This window comes from Aethalodelphis obliquidens, unplaced genomic scaffold (genome assembly GCF_003676395.1).
Source record: "Aethalodelphis obliquidens isolate GAN/ISIS:26980383/991018 unplaced genomic scaffold, ASM367639v1 scaffold8, whole genome shotgun sequence".
Classification (NCBI taxonomy): domain Eukaryota; kingdom Metazoa; phylum Chordata; class Mammalia; order Artiodactyla; family Delphinidae; genus Aethalodelphis; species Aethalodelphis obliquidens.
Window position 1 is genome coordinate 60,183,212 of NW_020837952.1, and position 19,511 is coordinate 60,202,722.

Sequence of the window (19,511 nt, forward strand, 5' to 3'; positions counted from 1 at the left end):
CACCCAGGGCCTGATGGGAGTATCACAGGCCCCAGTGACACCTGGGTTCTCATCCAGGGCACCATGGAAGTAAAGGTCTCTGCCCCAGTCATGGCCAGGACCCACCCAGAGGTAGGTTCACCGTGGCCCCTGAGCTCCCTGAGGCACATGGCAGCAGTGAGCTGTCCTGCGGAGGAAACATTGCTCCAGGGATCCCTCAGAGTGACTTACTGTCAACTCGTCTTCAGCCATAAAGCACTTCCATTCTAGTGAGTGATGCCAAACCACATATTTTAATGATCACAAAAAACAGTTTTCTTTTTAATTTCTGGAAATCATACCATCCAGTGGCAAAAACAGCTCCTGCGTGTACACAGCACTCGACGGTTTACAAAGTGCTGTCATGTTCACCCCTCCTGTCACTGTCCCAGCTGAGAGACCGGGACTATTATGGGCCCGTTTTCTATAGATCAGCAAACCAAGGCCCAGGGAGGTAACGTGGTACGTGAGGACAAGCGTGGCCACGGCGCAGAGGGCCTGGTGAGCTGTGATGCGCCATCCACCGGTCAGCAGCCATGTGGCCGCTGCTGTGGACAGGGCAGGCTGGGTAGCCGGGCCGCTGCCAGTGGAGGGAGGTACGGCCCAGCCCAGCCCACAGCTACCCTGCGGGAGAAGTGCTTACCTCTTGCTGTGAGGAACAGGGGGGTGTTGAGATAGTTGGACGCCAGCCGCTTCCTCTGCAGGAACAGAAAACCAAACCAAACCACCAGATCGTGGGGAGCCCTCCTTGGCGACACTGACCCCGCCCAGGGCTCACCCAGGACAGGCTCCCCATCCTGGGCTCCGGCCTCCAGCCGGACACCCACGGCCAGAGGCAGAAACGGGTACAGACACAGGGCCGTGGGGAGGGGGAGAGACAGGTCGGCCAGGGCAAAAGCCAGCCAAGGCTCTGCCCAGCGGGTCCGTCCCTGTTCCCCGTGGGCACATCTGCCTCATTCAGGAAGGGCAGTCAGGGCTCTCCGATGGGGGCAAATCAGTAACAAAGCCGACACGTGGCTGTCCCTCTGTGTTCCTCCTGTATTTTCTTTCTCAGCTGGTTCTGGGGTCAGGTGGGGAAATGAGGTGTATTATGGACTGGCTCGCTAAACCCCACTTCTCGGCATGAGTTCCAGGAACCCTGACGACAAAGAGTGGCCCCCAGTGCCCAAAACATCACGGGTAGATGGAAGCTCCTGGCGACTCCGGAAGGTGGCGTTAGCAACCACAGGCCACGTGGCTTCAGACTTTGGTGGTTCGACACGGCTTTGGCTGTGGCAAGAAGATGGTTCTAGACTTGGGTGACGGGCTGTAAACCCATCTGTCTCAACGTGATTGGGCCGCGTTCAGGGCCAGGGGAGGGACCCACGGAAGGGCTGCTCCTGGGCTACGTATGTGTCCAGGGCTCAAGGTCACAGGGCTTTGCGTCGGCTCTTGATTCACTCATCAGGTCATCTCTGGCCGTGGCCACAGGCTTCGGAGAAGAGGTCACGGCCGTGCCCACAGAGCAGGGGATGCTTCCATCAGTGAGCACAGAGGACACACCGTCTCCTTGGGCGGAGATGCGGAAACGGCTCCGTGGCTCTCACAAATGGGGCCCAGCGCTTGGGGCCCTGTCTCAGGACATGGCTTGCTCAGAAAATTGGGGAGGAAGTGAGCGGGTATAAACACGTGTGTTCTCCGAGCAGGAGTCGGGGGACAGTATAAGCAAGGACAGGCGGGCGGGCCGGGGAGGCAGGCGACGCAGACACAGGTGGGCTCTCCCCACAGGGCCACCCACGGGAGCCCCCCTCCCAGTGAGGGCCAGTTTGTGAGCCATAGATTTGGGACCACTGGCCCAGGCTGATGAACACCCCCAGGGACGCGAGCACGGCATTTCGGTGGCCCTCGTCCGGGCCCTCTGGAATGTGCCAGGCCCTGGCCTCTGCAGACGTGGCTCCACGTCAGGGGGCTGCCCGACTTCGGGGCCTTCAGGCAACGGCTTCCATCCTAGGGGAAGATTTCAGGGAGTTTTCCCTAGGAAAGCCCAGGCCGCTGGCAGCCTCTGCAGAGCCGGCTTCTGGGAGATGACATCTGGATTTTAGCCTAGAATTGTGGACTTTAATTTGCAAAGGCAAGAAGATCTCATTGTGGATTCAGTTCCTCCCTGGGAATGTGCTGATGGGAGGGGGCCAAGGCGCTCCCTGGAAGGCATCCTTAAGTCCTGACACTGCATCGCTGGCTGGTGTCTGGTTACTCTCATCATCTCCTTACGGGGCCCCGGGCGGGCAGTCTGGACGCGATTTGGATTGGGAGGGAATTCCCTGCCTTGGAGTTCACTTTAATGCCCTATTTTACCAGTTTCGGCTACCCGGGGAAAGTGCACGCTGCCCACCGTGAGGAAGCAGTCTTGGAGCCGGGGTACCGCCGTGTGAAGGGGAGCTGGGCTCAGTGCATCGGAAGGAGGGGAAGCCGGGCATGGCAGGCCACAACTCTTGTTCCTGGCCTCGCGCCTCCACGCAGAGGGAAGTCAGCTGGAGTCACGGCCGCTCCCTTCCCTCCTCCCCGGGGGAGACAAGGAACCACCCTCACTCAGCCCGGCCCCTTCCGGGCCTTTCTCTCCGTGGCCTCACATTCTCGGCTCTCCAAGTCATGAGCTCCAACGAGCCGGCCGGGCTCCAAAGTTGGGCCTGAGTGGTCCCGGGAGGCCCAGGTGGCCAGCACTGCCTGCGACCAGACCTCGTGCTGGATAATATGCAACCGGCATCCCCACCACACCCCCCAGGGCAGCCTAGGTGAGGTGCCCCACTGACACCCGATCCTCTGCGTCTGTCTCTCAATTGCCTCTGAGCCCAGGAGGTAAAGAAAGAATTACTGATAGCACTCCCCGAACTCTAATCCCTGGAGGGGCAGGTGAGGGAGGCCAGCCCAGGGGAGCCTCCCCATTCGCTGGTGTGGAGACGGCGGGTCCCTCACCTCTGTCTCCAGGAGGCCGCTGTAGGCGGGGTTCGCTGTGCTTCTTCTCTTCCGCTCCTGGCGCTTGCTCTGGATTTCTGGAAAGGCACAGACGCAGCAGTTACTGGCATCTTCCTGCCCCAGGACCCTGGATGCCTCCTCTGCAAACCCCGGGCGCCACCATCCCTTCCTGCCCTGCAGCCTCTCTGCCCAGCATCCGCGCCCCAGAGTGGCCCCGGGCGGGTGGGTGCCCCCGGAATCGCTCACTCTGAGGCAGGACAGACCTGCTGGCCCCAGGCTGAAGGACTGACTGGTGGGAGGGTGTGAGGTACCCAGAATCCAGGCACCTGCTCTCAGCAAGGCCCCGTGTGCCATCCTCCGGCCCGGGGATGTCTCTCATGGGACCCTGGGGACAGCAGATGCCCACTGGTCAGACGCTGGCCTGGCTGAGCTGCAGGGTGGGACTCCGGGCTCCTGGGAAGGGCAGGGGCAGCCTCTGTTCGGCAGCCTGACCCCCAGGACGCCAGGCACGAGTCCTCCTGATGGGGGCCGGCGTGGTGGGCCTCATGCAGCTCGAGAACTGGGTTTTCTCTCCCCCTTCTCGTTTTCATTTTCTTCCTTTGCTTTGACTGCCAGGTGGGCCCTGTCTCTGCGTGTAGCTGTTTTGACATTATTTCCGAATCTCTGTCTCTTGGACCTGATTTCTTCTTTGAAACTGTTTCAATATTATTCGTGTGTTTCCTGTAAGGCACCTCAGACCCTCTTTGGGAAAAGACAGGGTCCAAATAAATAAGTATTTAGGGTATCATGGGTGAGAAGGAGGAGAGTTTTCACAATGAGGATAATTTATAAAAATAATAACATTCCCAAATGTATTCGCAGAGTGTTTTTATCTCAGTTGCCACGACACCCCTGAAAAGTCTGAAGATGTGGTTTTCCTCACGTTGTAGATGAAGAGACTGAGGTTCAGGGTGGGGAAGGAGCCTGCCCAAGGTCACCCAGCTGTAAGCAGCACGGCCAGGACGTGAACACGGGACTACTGACGTGAATGTGCAGGCCAGTCCCACGGCCCCAGGCTGCCTCCATGACCCCAAAGGCAGAGCATAAACAGCTCTCAAAGGCTGCCAAACACAGCTGGATTCCTCACACCCAAGTTCAAGCAGGAGTATTCAGACCTTCAGATGGAAAGCTCAGAGAACCCCTTCCGGCCCCACACAGCAGAAGGAAGGGGGCCGCAAGCAGGGGCTGCTCAGATAAGACTTGCCCACTGGGGCCAGGTCAGTGGAGCCTGGGGGGCTGGGGGGCTGGGCCACACCCCTGTCCCTCGCCACCCAGATCTACACCCCAGCTGCCGCCAGAGAGCGAGTCAGACCCAGGGAATGCAAATGGAGGTGGCCGTGGAAAGGCCTGGACCCACCTCCTGGGCACGTTTGACTCAGTTGTGCACAGGAGGCCCGGGCGAGCTGTGTGGGCTCCCCAGGTCCCTTCCCTTCCCCAGGCTTCAGTTACTCACCTGCTGTGATGGAGAGAACCTCCACCTGAGATTAAAGCCTGTAAGTGCCTCGGGCACTGGGGGATTCAGTTCATTCCCTTCCTTTCCTCGATTTTAAGGAGGAAAAGCAAGTGAATTTTCCTTCCCAAATCCAGATTTACTTGGGGTGTAGGGATGTTTTCACTTTATAAAATATCTTTAGCGGTGAGGTCAGAATCGTGGAGAACACCCTGAGCTGGGAGTCAGGAGACCTGGATTCCAGCCTGGGCCTGATACTGACTGGCTGTGGGACCTCGAGCAAGAGAATCAACTTCTCTGGCCTCAGCTTCCCCACAAGTGCAACCAGAAGGTTGGTTTCCATCTTTCCAGGCCCTTAGATTCTATGACGATGCACAGAGCTCGTTTGTGATTGAGCCCATCGGTAAAGTCAAACAGCACCTGTAGTGTTACACTGACCTGTCTGCTCAAATAATGTTCTGATTTCCACCGATGGGTTTGGGGGCAGACGGGACCCATGGACCAGTTCAACAGCAGGGGAGGTGGTGCCTGGCACTCCTCTTGGTTCTTCACAACAATCCCAGGAGGAAGGGTGGGTTGTTATCCCATTACACAGACAGAGAAACTGAGGCCCAGAGGAGCTGGGGGACTTGCCCAAGCCTGAGTAGTTAGTAACGGCCGAGCTGGGCACCTTGCTCTTATCACTTCACTGTGCTGCCTCCAACTGGGGGGCAGGGAATGCCCAAGGTCCCTTCAATAGACACAGTGGGTTTCGTGCACAGTCACAAGCTGGGAGAGCGGGCAGGCGCCCTGGTCTTCGTGATGACCACCTGGCACTTGGCACCAACCACGCAGAAGGTGGGTCACACCCGGGTGCTGCCATCTGACCGGGAATCCGAGACCCACTGCTTCTGTCTGATGCCAATTCAGCAACCCCCCGCCCCATCCCGTGGGCCAGGCCCAGCTCCGCCACAAGGGTCCTCACCTTCCAGATGCTCCGTCGTCACCAGGCCCAGCGCTACCATGAAGGCGATTTTCTGAGGGAAGGAAACAGAGAAGGGTTAACGCAGCTTTTCTGTTTTGGGTTTCCTTAGTTTTCATTTCATGCTCTTTCTCTGTCCCGGGACCCCACCCAGGACCCCATATGACGTCAGTCATCCTGTCTCCTCGGCTCCTCTGGGCTGTGACGGTTTCTCAGACTGCCTTCTTTTGGATGACCTTGGCCGTCTGAGGAGGACCGACCAGGAATTTTGTAGGCAGCCCCTTGTCTGGGATTTGCCTGGTGTTTTTCTCAGGATTAGACTGGGGTCCTGGGTTTTGCAGGGAGACCACAGAGGTGAAGGGCCCTCGTCCCATCCCCTCGGCGCGCTGCACGCGCCGTCAACATGGCCGATCACTGTGATGTTGACCTTGGTCACCTGGCTGAGGTGTGGTTGTCAGGCGTCTGCTCTGCAAAGTTCCTCTTTACCCCACCCACCGTCCACACTGTCACCTTTGGGAGGAGGTCACGGCGCACAGCCCACATCTAGGGAGGTGGGGATTAGGTCCCACTGGTGCTTTTTTTTTTTGGCCATATAGACCATTAAAAAATTGTACGTAGTAGAATTTATCAGTATTTTCCTTTGCAGTGTCTGGATTTTTGCATCTTAGCTAGAGACTCTGAGTTTAGAAAGCAAGTTGCTTACGTTTTATCTTAGTACCTAGAGTTTCACTTTTTCCATTTAAATTTCTGACCTATTTGGCATCCATCCCGTTGTATACGGTATACATGGATTCATTTTATTCCATGTGGCCACTCGTTTTTTCCAATACCATTGATTGAAAATTCCATCTGTCCGCTTTTCACTGATTTGAGGAGTGAATCATACACACACACACTCACACACACACACACACACACACACACACACACACACACACACGGCCCTCTATTCCGTTCCTTAAATCTTCCCATCTATTCATAAGCTACCACCTCACTTGTAGTTCTCAAGGCTTTACAGTAATCTGACGGCATTAGAATCCCGTCCCTGTTTTTTCCTGTTCTGAGCTTCCTCGGCTCCACTTGTTTATTTTTTCATGTGAAATTTAGAAACCATCTTCGGTAGTTCTGAGAACGAGGGAATCAGTTGGTATATTTCCTGGGATGATGCTAAAATTATAAATTAACTTAGGACATAATGACAACCTAATAATATTACATTTTCCTCTCCAAAACCACAAGGTGCTTCTGTTCTTTGTCTTCAGGAGTTTCAAACTTTTCCTCAAACAGGTATCGATCGTCGTTGTTTATTCCTTGGCATTTCATCCTTCTGTTGCGATCGCAAATGCAGTTCTCTAGAAAGCTTCTAACAGGTTGCTGTGCGTTTCTCTAAAGACTACTGACGTTTGTAAGTTACCACACCGGCGGCCACGCTGAATTCTCTCATTGTCTGCAGCAGTTTTTCCGGTGAGAGTCTCCCGGGTTTTCTACAGCATCTCAAATAGCGACTGTTTACTCCTTCTTTCCAGTTACTTCAATGCTGTTGAAAATAGTTTGCCTCAATCTGTCACCTTTAAATCATATTCTTCGATCCACTGACAGTTCCAACTCCACAAACGCGACAATCTGAGAGCTCATTCCTCCTCTCTCCCTTCTCTCCCTCGCTCTCTGCTCACTTAGGTGAATCTTACACATTAATATTTATGTGTCATCTCGTACATGTAATATTTACATTCTGTGCCAGCACCCTTATCCTGTTTGTTTTACTCCGTAGTTAAGTATGCACGACGCTCAACCAGCGTTGGTGCCAAGCTTTCCCAAGCGTCTCGTGGTCGATGGGGGTTGAGTTTCTAGTAGTTTCTCACGAATGGCTCATGGGAACAACATTTCCTGAGTTCTTGGCAGATTTAGAACCTTTAGTCTGTGGCCTTTCAACGTGAAGGACATCCTGGCTGCACCTAAGAGCCTTGGGTCCCCTTCTCTCTCCCCGCTCTCCTGTGCTCTGGACTGAATGTTGCCGTGGAAAAGTTAGAAGCCGGCCCAGTTGTTCTCCCTCTAAAGCGACTTGATTGCTTTTGCCTGGATGCCTACGGATCCTCTCGTTTCCATTAGAAGTCAGTGACTGGGCTTCCCTGGTGGCACGGTGGTTGAGAGTCCACCTGCCGATGCCAGGGGACGCGGGTTTGTGCCCCGGTCCGGGAGGATCCCACATGCCACGGAGCGGCTGGGCCCATGAGCCATGGCCACTGGGCCTGCGCATCCGGAGCCTGTGCTCCGCAACGGGAGAGGCCACAACAGTGAGAGGCCTGCGTACCGCAAAAAAAAAAAAAAAAAAGCCAATGACTTTACTGGGCTGTGACCCAATGTTAACCCAGCACACACGTCAACTTCCCCTGGAACCTAGTGTGTCCTTGCAGTATAGAAATTAAAGTCTCCTTTCATTTCAGTAAATTTTCTTGAATTACTTTTTAATTAAAGTTTTTAAAATTATTATTATTTGGGCTGCTTTGGGTCTTCGTTACTGCACACTGGCTTTCTCTAGTTGTGGCGAGCAGGGGCTACTCTTCCTGCAGTGCACGGGCTTCTCATCGCGGTGGCTTCTCTTGTTGCGGAGCACGGACTCTAGGCGCGTGGGCTTCAGTAGTTGTGGCACATGGGCTCAGTAGTTGTGGCGCACGGGCTTAGTTGCTCAGTGGCATGTGGGATCTTCCTGGACCAGGGCTCGAACCCACATCCCCTGCATTGGCAGGCGGATTCTCAACCACTGTGCCACCGGGGAAGCCCCTTGAATTGCCTTCTAAAAACAGTGAGGCAACACCACACCGTGAAAACTCAGGCCCATCAGATTCAGTCCTGGAAGACGTGTGCTCACGTCAACACAAGACTACGAAAGACGACTGAGGTGGCCGCAGACCTGCTCAAACAGGGGTTCTGAGGTCCAGCAAGTCTCCAGCCAGTCGATGCCAGTGCAGGCTGCAGTTTGGTGCCACCTGGTTGCAGTGTCACTTCCAGGGTCCTGTGGCTGAATGGACAGTGGCCTCTAGGAATCTGCCAGTCCTGGCACCCCCTTCACTGGCCTGAACTGGGAAGGCTGGGCTGGGCCAATACTAGCGGAGCCCATGCTCTGCCTCCTGGTTCCCCACTCGGCCTTCCCTTCCCTCCAGCCCTTCCTCCGCAGAACACAACTTCAGCCCACCATCACCGACATAACAGGAGCAAACTGCCTACCACGTTATAGCCAAATTCATATCGCAGGGAACCGTGGGAAAGTTTTACTGTAGCTCTTCTGCCCCGTCATCCTGGTTTTCTTCTTTAAAGCCTCCAATTATCCACCTGTTGTACCTTCTTTGCTTGTCTTCTCTAGGTACCACTTCCTAATATTTAAAAATCCATTCTTTCTTTTCTGTTTTGTATACTTCTCTCGCTCCTGCCTGCTAGGTCTTCCTCTGTCTTCTGCTGTGACTATGGTGCCCTGTGCTCCCCCAGTTATGTAGTTATGTGATGGTCTTCCTAATTTTTCCTGAAAATTTCCAGCTCACGTTTCCCTCTCTCCAGTACTTCGGCCTAAATGGCCATCTCTTCCCTCAGCCCTTGTCTTTCGGCACTGCAGCTTCCTTCTTAGTAGTGATTACTGTATTGATTTCTTTCTTTTGATTCATCGTAGAATACTGGACTTTGGAGGTCGTGTTTTTTATTTATGGTAAAAATTGCTTCTCTTTCTATATTTCTCCTCAGGGTGGCTTTGTACCGACTTCACTCTTCACATACGGCGCCTCAGTGGGATTCTGTTTAATCACGCCTCCTTGCTGCCCAACAAGGTCAAGGAGGGTCTGTGGCACCTTCTCTGCTCCTGGAGGCCTTACGGAGGTTCTCTTTCCATATCCCTTTGTGTGGTCCCAGCCCTGTCTACCCCAAGTGCGGCTCACAGACACTGCCTTTTTGCACTTGAATACAGACTTGTGATCCTCAGCACGGATGAGTCTTTCTGCAACCTGCAGCTCCTTGGCCGTCAGCAAGGCCCCGCCCACACCACTCAGTTCTGCTGCTTCATATATATATGTGAATATATAATTTATACATATATAATTTTATATATAAAATTACATATATATAATTTTTTATGCTTCTTTGCATCTCTGTGCTATCTCTGTGGTACCATATTCCAAAGCACTAATTACTTCTGTTCATCCTGTCTAGTAATTTTTTTTTATCTCAATCACCGTGTTTTTCATTACCAGATGTTCAAATAATTTTTGTAACTGTCTGATGTTTTATTTTCATGATTTTTTGGCTTCATTATTCCTTATTTATTTCAAGTGAATGTTATTCCTTTATTTTTAACTTCTTTGAGTATCCTAAACATATTTAAAAGTCACTGCTACAAATACGCCACAAAATTAGCTTCATCTTGAATAAATTCACATTCCAAAAGTTGATTTTATTGAGTGTCCTTCTTAGCATTAGATCGCATCGTGTGTTTTACAATTCTGTCTGCAGACTCACCTTGGGCACTGCTTCTTTTCTTCTCTGTTCTATGTTTCATTTTCTCTCCCTACTGCTTACCCTCGCCTTATAGCAAGTTTGCAGTCACCCTGGCCTTGCCCAGCCCAGGGGTGGCCCCAGGCACAGGCTGGCTCCTGGACTAGCAGGGAAGCCTGGTTCTGCTCCTCTCTTGCCAGAAGAATTCAGGGGACCCACTGCCCCTTGGGAGCCGCCTGGTCACCCTCATCTGATTCTGAACCTGGGGACCATGGTCTGGGGCATCTGTCGTGCTCACTGCCTGTGTTTCTGGGACACAGCGATGCACAGTCACATCTTTACTACTGGCTCTTCCTGCATGCTGTCTGTTGTTGCTGAGGGTTTGCAGCAGAGAGGTATGGTCCAAGCGAGAACTCAAAGCCATACTAATGGGGGCTGTGCTCCGATGGCTTTCAAGAAAGGGGGTGACCAGTACAAAATTGAGGAGACCCTGCCATTTTTGATGATGTGGATGGAACTTGAAGGCATTACGCTGAAAGAAATAAGGCAAACAGAGAAACACAAATGCTCTATGGTTTCACCTATACATGGAATCTTAAAATAAATCAACTCTTGGCAACAGAGAACAAATTGGTGGTTGCCAGTGACAGGGGGTGGAGCTTGGGGGAAATGGGTGAAGGTAAGTCAAAAGCTACAAATTTCCAGCTATATGATAAATAAATACCGTACAGCACTGGACTGAAGTTAACAACACTGTCTTGTAAATTTGAAAGTTGCTAGGAGAGTAGATTTTAAAAGTGCTCATCACACAAAAAATAAATAACCATGTGAGGTGATGGATATGTTAACTACAATTACCCTGGTGATCATTTTGCAATATATACATATATCAAATCATTACGTTACACACCTTGAACTTATACCATGTAATATGCCAATTACATCTCAATAAATTCTAAATGGAAGAATTTTTTTTAAAAGACGACAAGTGACTTGGTTATTTCTGATCTAGCTGCAGGGAAGAACCCATCTAGGGGTTGGGGGCCTGGGCAGGGCCCGGGCAGGGCCAGGGCAGGAGCCGGGGCTGTGGCAGCAGGGATGGCGTGGAAGGAGGGAGCATCTGTGTGCACGGGTCTTGCCCAGAGAGGCGGCCGGGGCTGGCGTGTGGCAGGGCTGGAACAGGGCTGGAACTCCTGCTCTGGCTGTCATTCCACAGGGCACGTGCGAATCTGAGGGTGACCAGCTTGGACAGATGCTGCCCGAGGCCAGAATAATGAGTAGCACAGAAAAGGCCAGGCTCTGTCCTAAAGAAGGCAGAGGACTTGGGACAGGAAGGAGACTATGGGGCCTGGGGCAGGAGTCTGGAGCCCTGGTTCTGTCTGGGTCGAGGGGCGGACACGCTGGCCTCTCTCAGCCCGCCTCCTCGTTTGTACGATGAACCCTGTAATTCCTGCCCCACCTGCTTCGCAGAGCTGCTGGGAGGATGCGGGAGAAAAGGGGAGGAAGCACAGTTAGCTACACAGGCTCACTCGGGAGAGAGGTGGGCTCACTGCGCGGGTCCCTTCGATGTCTCGGGTGGGCACTGTCATCTCATCTCATCTCACAGGCGCCTGTGGGCTCAGAGGTGCCGTGCGTGTGGGGTGTATGCACACTGGGACCTCGACAGCCGCTACCCCAGAAGCCACCGTACAGCTGAGCCTTACAGACAACCGTCAGTGTCTCTTTACCCCAAATCCACGCCCCACCCCAGGACCCGAGCCCGCGCCTGGCTCAGCTGGTGAAGTTCCTGGGGCAGCTGCTGCTCTGGCCTCAAGTGCTCCTGACTTAGATCCTTCACGAACAGGTTCAAAGGCCGCCACGAAACCCGTGTCTGTGCAGCACGACTGCTCCCAGCCCCCTTCTGAAAGCAACTTTAATAAGGATTTTTACACCAGGACGTGTTGTAATTGCAAGTTCTATTTAAGTCATTACACGTATTTACACTAATTATGTAATTAGCTGTAATTATACTAATTGTATAAATGCACAATAATTGACTAAGATATACTTTGAAAGAACAAAGAGAATGTACCCAGAAAACCTTCCCGAAAATTAAGGGTGCAGCAAACCTCATGGGAGGACAGAAGCGTGCTCACGGGAGCCTGAGCTGCGAGCTGGCCCGGGCCTCACCCCGCACGCGGTAGGAGCTCATACATTGCCACCAAATGGAATGGGTTGTCTCTCTTGAGACAAAACTGGGCCTGAGGCCACAGAGGAGACTGGCTCCATCTCAGCCTCGGTGAGTGGTCGACTCTGAATTCCCAGAAGGCTTTCTAGACATCTCAAAGGACAATAGCCAAGTCACTCTCCTGCTCAAAGATACTCCATGGCTCCCCACTACCCACGAAATCAAGTCCCACCTGAGCAGCGTGCATCGGGTCTCCCAGGACTGGGCTCCGATGTCCGTCTGTAGCCCCACGTCTAGAAATTCTCAGGCACACGTGCTACCCACGGTCCAAACAGACCAGCTGACTTTCCTGGGAGTGCTGAGTCCTTTCCCTTCTGCCCGGGCAGTGCCCTCCCCCTGCCTCTTGCTCTTTTACTGAAACCCTACCTGTTCCCCTGGTCCCTTCGATTGTGCCCCTCCCCTGCAAGGCCTTCCGCAGTCCTTCCAGATGGACACACGGCTCTCTCCCTCTCCCTGGATCTCCCACAGCTCAGAATCTGTAACTCTCTGATGACACCTGACAATTTTTTAACCCAAGTTCAAGTCCTAGTGGCCGTGCCTGTGTCTGCCAGTAGGAGTGAGTTTCCCTAGAGCCGGGACAAACTACATCTGCCCCGTCTCAGTGTCCCCACCCTCAGCCCAGAGCCTGGCCTGCAGCAAAGGCTAAGACATGATTGACAAATACATGAATGGATGAATGACTTCTTTGGATGACAGCACTTTGATAAAAAGAATCAGAAGGAATGGGAGGAGCCCAGAGGGATCTCTTCTGCCTGCTGGGGATGGGTGGTCAGGGAAGGCTGCCTGGAGGAGATGGTTTCTGAAGGGAATCTTGTAAGATAAAGCAGTCAATAGGGAGAGAAATGGGGGCTAAGCAGGGGCAGTCACATGGAGAAGGGCCCAGGGGGTGGTGATTTGGGCCCAGGACGGCTGAGGATGCAAGCAGGAACACAAGGATGTCGCTTGCTGTGACCAAAAATCCCACAAAGAGCTGATGTTTAAGGCCTTCAGGGTCCTGCTGTGCCACCTTCAGACATTCAGGGAACAGTGGGGTGGAGGGAGGAGCAGGGCTGCTTTAGGGCCACGTGTGCCAAGAGCAGCGCTGTCCCCTGGACGGAGGGTCCTGAGGACAGGGGGACGGGTGGGGACAGCGGGGGCTTGGGGTGGTGGGTCACAGCCAGCAGTGCCCAGGCACTGTTCTGGGGCCTCGGCAGACACTGACTCACGAGATCCTCCCAAAAACGCCGCCAGGAAGGCAGACTCATCCGTGCCGTCCTCACAGATGAGGAAACGGACGCGATCTGCTCCCCACCCCCGCGCACCCCGCCACACCTGCGCTGCGATGCAAGTCCAGGCGGTCTGGTCTACGGCTGGTGCTAACCACTGCCCCACGCTGCCGCTTAGCGCCAGCAAATCCCGGACACACAACGGCTGAGACCTCAGCTCACTGGGCCAGTGCTGCCTGGAGCTCCCACGGCCCAGGGCGGCTGTGCTCTGGGCTTGTTGGGGTGAGGCCCGTCCCCACTCCCTGGGCAGCCGTGTCCTACAGCGGCCCCCAGACCACAGCCACCCACCTCGGGGTTCTCCTGGCTCGGGGGCCGGTCTTCCTTCTTCTTTTTGGTGGCCTGAGCTCCCTGAGATGGCTCCTCTGTGGGCGGCCGCGACTCCGCCGTGCTCTCGGGCTGCGTCTGCACTTGAGGCTGAATGATGATGACCTGGGGACGGGGCAGAGGGGTGAGGGGGGAACGGGAGGGCCCAGGGAAGGCAGGCCCACAGAGCCCAGGGCCAGGTGTGTCCGCCCCAGACGGGCACGGGGCCTCGAACGGCGGTATCACAGAGGAACGAGGAGGCTTGCACCCACCTCTCCAGTCCATGGGGTGCCTGCACCCTAAGGAGAGTCTGCACGAGAAACGGTCCTGGTTTAGGAACCAGAAGGCCTGGGTCCAATCCTGTGCTACTGGCTCCCGGCTGTGTGGCCTCGGGGAGGTCACTTCACATCTCTGAGCCTCAGCTTCCTTATCAGTAACACCTTCGCAATACCTACTTCCAGGCAGGCTGTGAAGATTCAGGCGGAAGGAACACTCAAGGCAGGTTGGTTTCTTTCTCCCCAGTTCACATGCAGGAAAACTGAGGCTGAGAGGGCTCAGAACTGCTCCCTGCCTGAGCTCATCAGGTTAGGTAGCAGAGGGGCTGGGACCCTTCCCGGGTCTGTCTGGCTGCCTGCCCTGCTCCCCCCTCCCCAGGCCACTGTTTCCGAGGTGCTCAAACCTGGCCTGGGGGTTCGGGCAGGTGGGAGAAAGGAGGTCCCGTTTTGCTCACTCTGAGGGGCCCTGCCAATCCTGGGGGGATGGAGAGGGGGAGGGGAGTCTAGACCCCACTCAGCATCAGGCAGAGCAGCCCCGATCCAGCGGTCCCCATGGGGCTCAGGGCTCATTGGTTGGGGTGAGGTGCCTGGAGCTGAGAAGTCTGAGATTGACTTCTGCTGCCCGGCCTCTCCCTAGGCCACAATCGCCTTCACCTGTGAATCATCTAGCTTATTTATGTTTTTGGACATTGAACTGGGAAAGAATCGTTATCTTTTTCATGGATCTAGGTGAAAGAATCTACCAGGAGCAGCCCTGGGTCTGGCCTCAACCAGGAGTGACTCGAACTGTTTTTCCCTCCTAAGAACACATAGTGACTTGTGAATTGTTTCCTCGGATACTTGCAGCAGACTTTTTTTTTTCTTTTTTTCTTTTTCTGTGACTTGTGAATTTGAACCTCTTACACATGAAGAGAAAATGCATCCCATTTTTCTGCTGGCTTAAGGGAAAGGACTTTGTTCTTCTTTGTAACATAATTTTGAAATCCCAGAATTCTCTGGATGGAAAAAAATGCTCCCTTTTTATATCCATGGGAAGAAAACAGTAAGATCCCCCCAGAAAAAGGGGCAAAGAATACCCTCAGATGAGTCACATGGAAGGAGACAGGATTCTTGAAAAGTACAGGGAAACCTTCAAGTTCAATACTAACCAAAGGAATTCCGCTTTCAACGACCAGCATCTGTCTGCATCAACTAAAGGAGCAAAAAGCATTTAAAAATGACAACACTGGATGCTAGTGAGGTTGCAGTGAAACAAGCACACTCAACCAACAAACGTCTGCTAAGCTCCCCCTCTGGACCAGGTCCCATCCTGGGGTGCGCGTTTCCTCACTGGAACTTGCCATCCGACCCTGGCTGGCGATAACTCTTTAGGCTTGGAGAATCCTTGGCGATACTGTCCATAAGTGGGAGAGCTCAAAAACATACCCAGAAATGTACTGAGTGCAATAACATACGGCTGCAGGAAAGTGGCTGACACTAGGGCTGGGAAATAGGGGACACGGGCCATAAGCAAGAGAGGGGCAGCCTGGTGGACCCCTGAATTGGAAACAGAGGAAAAGAGACCAAAGAGAGGAAATGGAACCTCCTATGCAGCCCCAAACACCTCACACATCATCAAGGAGCTCAGACGGGAACAGGAAGAGGATCTTAGTTTTAGTTTTAAATCTTGGCAACAAATCAGAGATATTCCGTTCAGGCACCCGGGGTCCAAAAAGTCCTTGACTATCTCCCTCCATTGGCAGAGACTCTTCCAGTGGTCCACTTGGCCACGCGTTTTATTAATTAATTATTCCAACAAGTGAAGTAATTCATCCATCGACCAATCATTCGTTTCCTACTGGTATTAATTCATTCAGCCACACAGTCTTTTGTTCACATATTCATTCCCTTGTACCCCCATTATTCCCACGCCAATTCATTCATTCATCCACACCCTCATTCACACACCGTTCATTCTACCACTGACTCATTCATTCATTTGTACACGCCCCCTCCACCCCCCATTTATGCACTGATTCATTCACTTATTGTTCATTCCCACGCTGTTCATTCAGTCCTCTGTTCCCACTCCATCCATTCCTTTGACCATCTAATCGTTCCGCCATCTGGTCATTCATTCTGCCCGGGCCCCCTTCACCTGGCCCCTTGGGGAGCCTGCCCGCGGGCGCCCTCACCTGGTTGTCGGCACTGATGAGGAGGGGCTGGACTTTGACGCTGTCGCTGACCACGGACACGGCGGTGCTGGGGGCCATGGCGGTGGCATTGCTGGGGGCGGTGGAGATGAGGGCGTAGGCCACCCCGGCACTGCTCAGAGGAGAGGTGACGGTGGCAGGCTCGGCAAGGGCACGGGGCTGGCTGCCGGGCGTTGGCACATGGCTCACGGTGTTGTTGGCAGTGGGGAGGGCTGGGCTGGGGTTCTTGATACTGACCACGGTGGCCTTCTGGAAGGTTGGGGGCTGCTTGGGTGGCCGGTCCCGGCCCGGGGTGACGGGGAGGCTGTCTGGAATCAAAGTCTTTGGCCTAACCTGGGGAGGGAGGGACAGTGGCACGGTCAGATAGACACACAGACGGGGTGATGACAGCCAGGGCAGATGACAGGGGCACAGACATGACCTGGTCAGGGACTCCCACGTTAGAGGTGAGGAGACGGCAGCGGAGAAACCATGGACCTGCCAAGGCTGCCCAGGTCCTGGGCGTGCACTGACTGGCCCGGGGGCTCTGGTCGCGGGTGTGTGCGTGTGTGTGTGTGTGTGTGTGCGCGCGCGCGCATATATTGGGGCAGAGGGAGAGGTGGCCCTTGGACTTTTACAGTTGAGGGGTGTACGTGGGAGTGAAAACTCCTAGGAAGACAGCACTGACCTTGAGCAGAAGCCTTTCCTTGGAGCCCCAGTCCTGACCCTCCCTTGCTCAAAAGCCTTCCGTAGCTCCCCACAGCCATTAAGTCACGGACAGGCAAAGCTCAGCTCCGTTACTCCACATCCAAGGCCCCCAGAAGGCCTCTGCTGACGTCTCCAGAGCTATGCCTGCTCCCACTTCTCCTTCCAGTGCCGCCAGGCCTGCGGTTCCGGTCTCCCCACTGCCACCTGCCTCCTTTTCTCACCCCCGTGTCCGCATGCTCCAGTATCCTTCTGGGGTGCTCGTCCCCTGAGGCCTGCCTCCACCTTGGACTACCAAGACTTCCTACCCTCGGAGCCCTGCTTCTAGCACCATCTCCTCCAGGAAGCCCTCCCTGACCCCCAGGCAGGCTATGAGCCTCCTCGAGGCTCCCATAGCTCCCGTGGATCCTTCTGACTCAGGCCAATCACTCTGGGTTCAAATCGTCTGGCTCCTTGTCTGTCCCCCTCCTGGAATCTGAGCCTCTGGGGGACAGGATCCTGTCTGATTCAGCACAGGTGGGCATTCAGCGAGGCTGCCACAAGGACCAGAGGGCCCAGGGCAGCCGCCGCTCACTGTCCTCGAGCTGGGGGCATCGGCCCAGGCCTGCGGCCCCAGGACAGGCAGGAGCCGTTGTCGCCTGTGCAGCCGGCAGCCCCTCGCAGCTCAGCAGCAGGTGCCCCACAAAGCTGCGTGCCGGGCGGTACCCAGCAGGCTTCTGCTCCAGACCAGGCCCGGCTACAAAGGCTTTGTGCCCCGATTCAGTCCTCACGGCCGCCAGGGAGGCACTGGCACCACCCTCTCTGCAGACGAGGAGACGCAGCCCAGGTGACTTGCCCAAAGTGCAGGGCCCAGCGGGGGACCCCGGCTGGAACCCAGGCCCAAGGCCTGGCGTCTGCACCGTCTCCTGAAATGCATCCTTTTGTCCAGAGCTTCTAACACTTTTTTGACTGTGACCCATATTCAAAGATCTCCATTAGGACTTCCCTGGTGGCGCAGTGGTTAAGAATTTGCCTGCTATGCAGGGGACACGGGTTCGAGTCCTGGACTGGGAAGACCCCACGTGCTGCGGAGCAACTAAGCCCGTGCACCACAACTACCGAGTCTGTGCTCTAGAGCCTGCGAGCCACAACTACTGAGCCCGCGAGCCACAACTACTGAGCCCACGTGCCACAACTACTGAGCCTGCATGCCTAGAGCCCGTGCTCTGCAACAAGAGAAGCCACCGCAACGAGAAGCCCGCGCACCGCAACGCAGAGTAGCTCCTGTTCATCACAACTAGAGAAAGCCCGCGTGCAGCAACGAAGACCCAGTGCAGCCAAAAATAATCAATCAATCAATAAATTTATATTAAAAAAATCTCCATTACGTCGTGATCCAGTCCAGAAACAAATTGTTCACAAAAAAATGCTTATGACGCGTCTTGGTATTTTCTGCTGTCTTCTAGTCCAGCCTAGTTTATTCCATTAAAAAAAAATCCTGGTCATGACCCACTAAATTGATTTCTCAATTCCTCAGTGTGTGAAAAACTGGGTCTGGTCCCAACATCTCCTCTGAAGGGCAGGCAGAGGAGGCAGGAGAGGAAAGGGACTCCCATGACGTCACACCCAGCTCAGGGCTCACCTAAACCTCACTGCTGAGGGGCTGTGGACAGACAGACAGACAGCCCGGGGCCCACCCGCAGGCTGCTTACCTGAGGTAGCACTGCCGCTCCTTGCCCGGCCAACCTCTGCAAGGAGCTCACCTGAGGACCTGTGACAGGCACTGCAGTGATGGTTCCCAAAGCCTGGAAGACAAGAGGAGGGCGGCACTGAGACAGGACACGGCACCGGGACTCACGCGACCCCACCCGGCCGGCACCCGGCGACTCTCCCCAGCCTGGCGGCGCAGGGGTGCCTCGGAGACAGCGAACTCTGCTCTGCTCTCCTCTCTCTTAATGGTAAGCTTTTTTTTTTTTTTTTTCTTTTTTTTGGCGGTACGCGGACCTCTCACTGTTGTGGCCTCTCCCGTCGCGGAGCACAGGCTCCGGACGCGCAGGCTCAGCGGCCATGGCTCACGGGCCCAGCCGCTCCGCGGCATGTGGGATCCTCCCAGACCGGGGCACGAACCCGTGTCCCCTGCATCGGCAGGCGGACTCTCAACCACTGTGCCACCAGGGAAGCCCTAATGGTAAGCTTTTAAATCACAAAAGTAATATGTAACATGCAAGAAATTTTGGAAACCAGAAAAAGAAAGAGAATGGCATCCCCGGAACACTATCACTGTCTCACATTAGCTTCCTTTTAAGTACGTTTTCTCTATAGCTGTACATGGAATTCTGTAACCTGTTTGTTTGGTTTTTTTCATATTGATTCCCGGCAAACATTTTTTGTTATTTTATTTGACCTATGAACATACAAACATGCAAAGTGAAAAGGAGGGAGGAAGGGGCAGAAAGAAAATGAAGGAAGGAGAGAGTCTGAGAGACAGAGAAGAGGGAGAGAGAATAGAGCAGGAAAGACAGAGAAGGGAGAATAAGGAGTTTATTAGATTTATAAAAATCACCTTAAGCACACACAGCTCAATTTGCCTATAGTTGTGACCTCAATAATCCTGTCAAATTTCAGGACAGGTTATTTAGTAAACATGATGTATATCTTGACAAAATAAAGGAGGCTACTAGTAAGAACCA

The 19,511-nt window shown here is 54.0% G+C and overlaps 1 protein-coding gene across 2 annotated transcripts in view; it reads right to left on the bottom strand.

The window, feature by feature from the left end:
- PHF21B (PHD finger protein 21B) overlaps window positions 1–19,511 on the bottom strand; it is a 95,001-nt gene that overhangs the window by 6,822 nt on the left and 68,668 nt on the right. The window contains exons 3-8 of one of the 2 annotated variants that reach the window (XM_027107936.1): window positions 18,534–18,626; window positions 16,141–16,491; window positions 13,677–13,817; window positions 5,424–5,475; window positions 2,971–3,047; window positions 662–716 (exon numbers count right to left, since the gene is read on the bottom strand). In XM_027107936.1, the coding sequence (XP_026963737.1) occupies window positions 662–716; window positions 2,971–3,047; window positions 5,424–5,475; window positions 13,677–13,817; window positions 16,141–16,491; window positions 18,534–18,626 (769 nt within the window). Of the gene's footprint in view, window positions 1–661; window positions 717–2,970; window positions 3,048–5,423; window positions 5,476–13,676; window positions 13,953–16,140; window positions 16,492–18,533; window positions 18,627–19,511 lie in introns of both variants that reach the window. The other variant, XM_027107935.1, reaches the window with a different exon arrangement.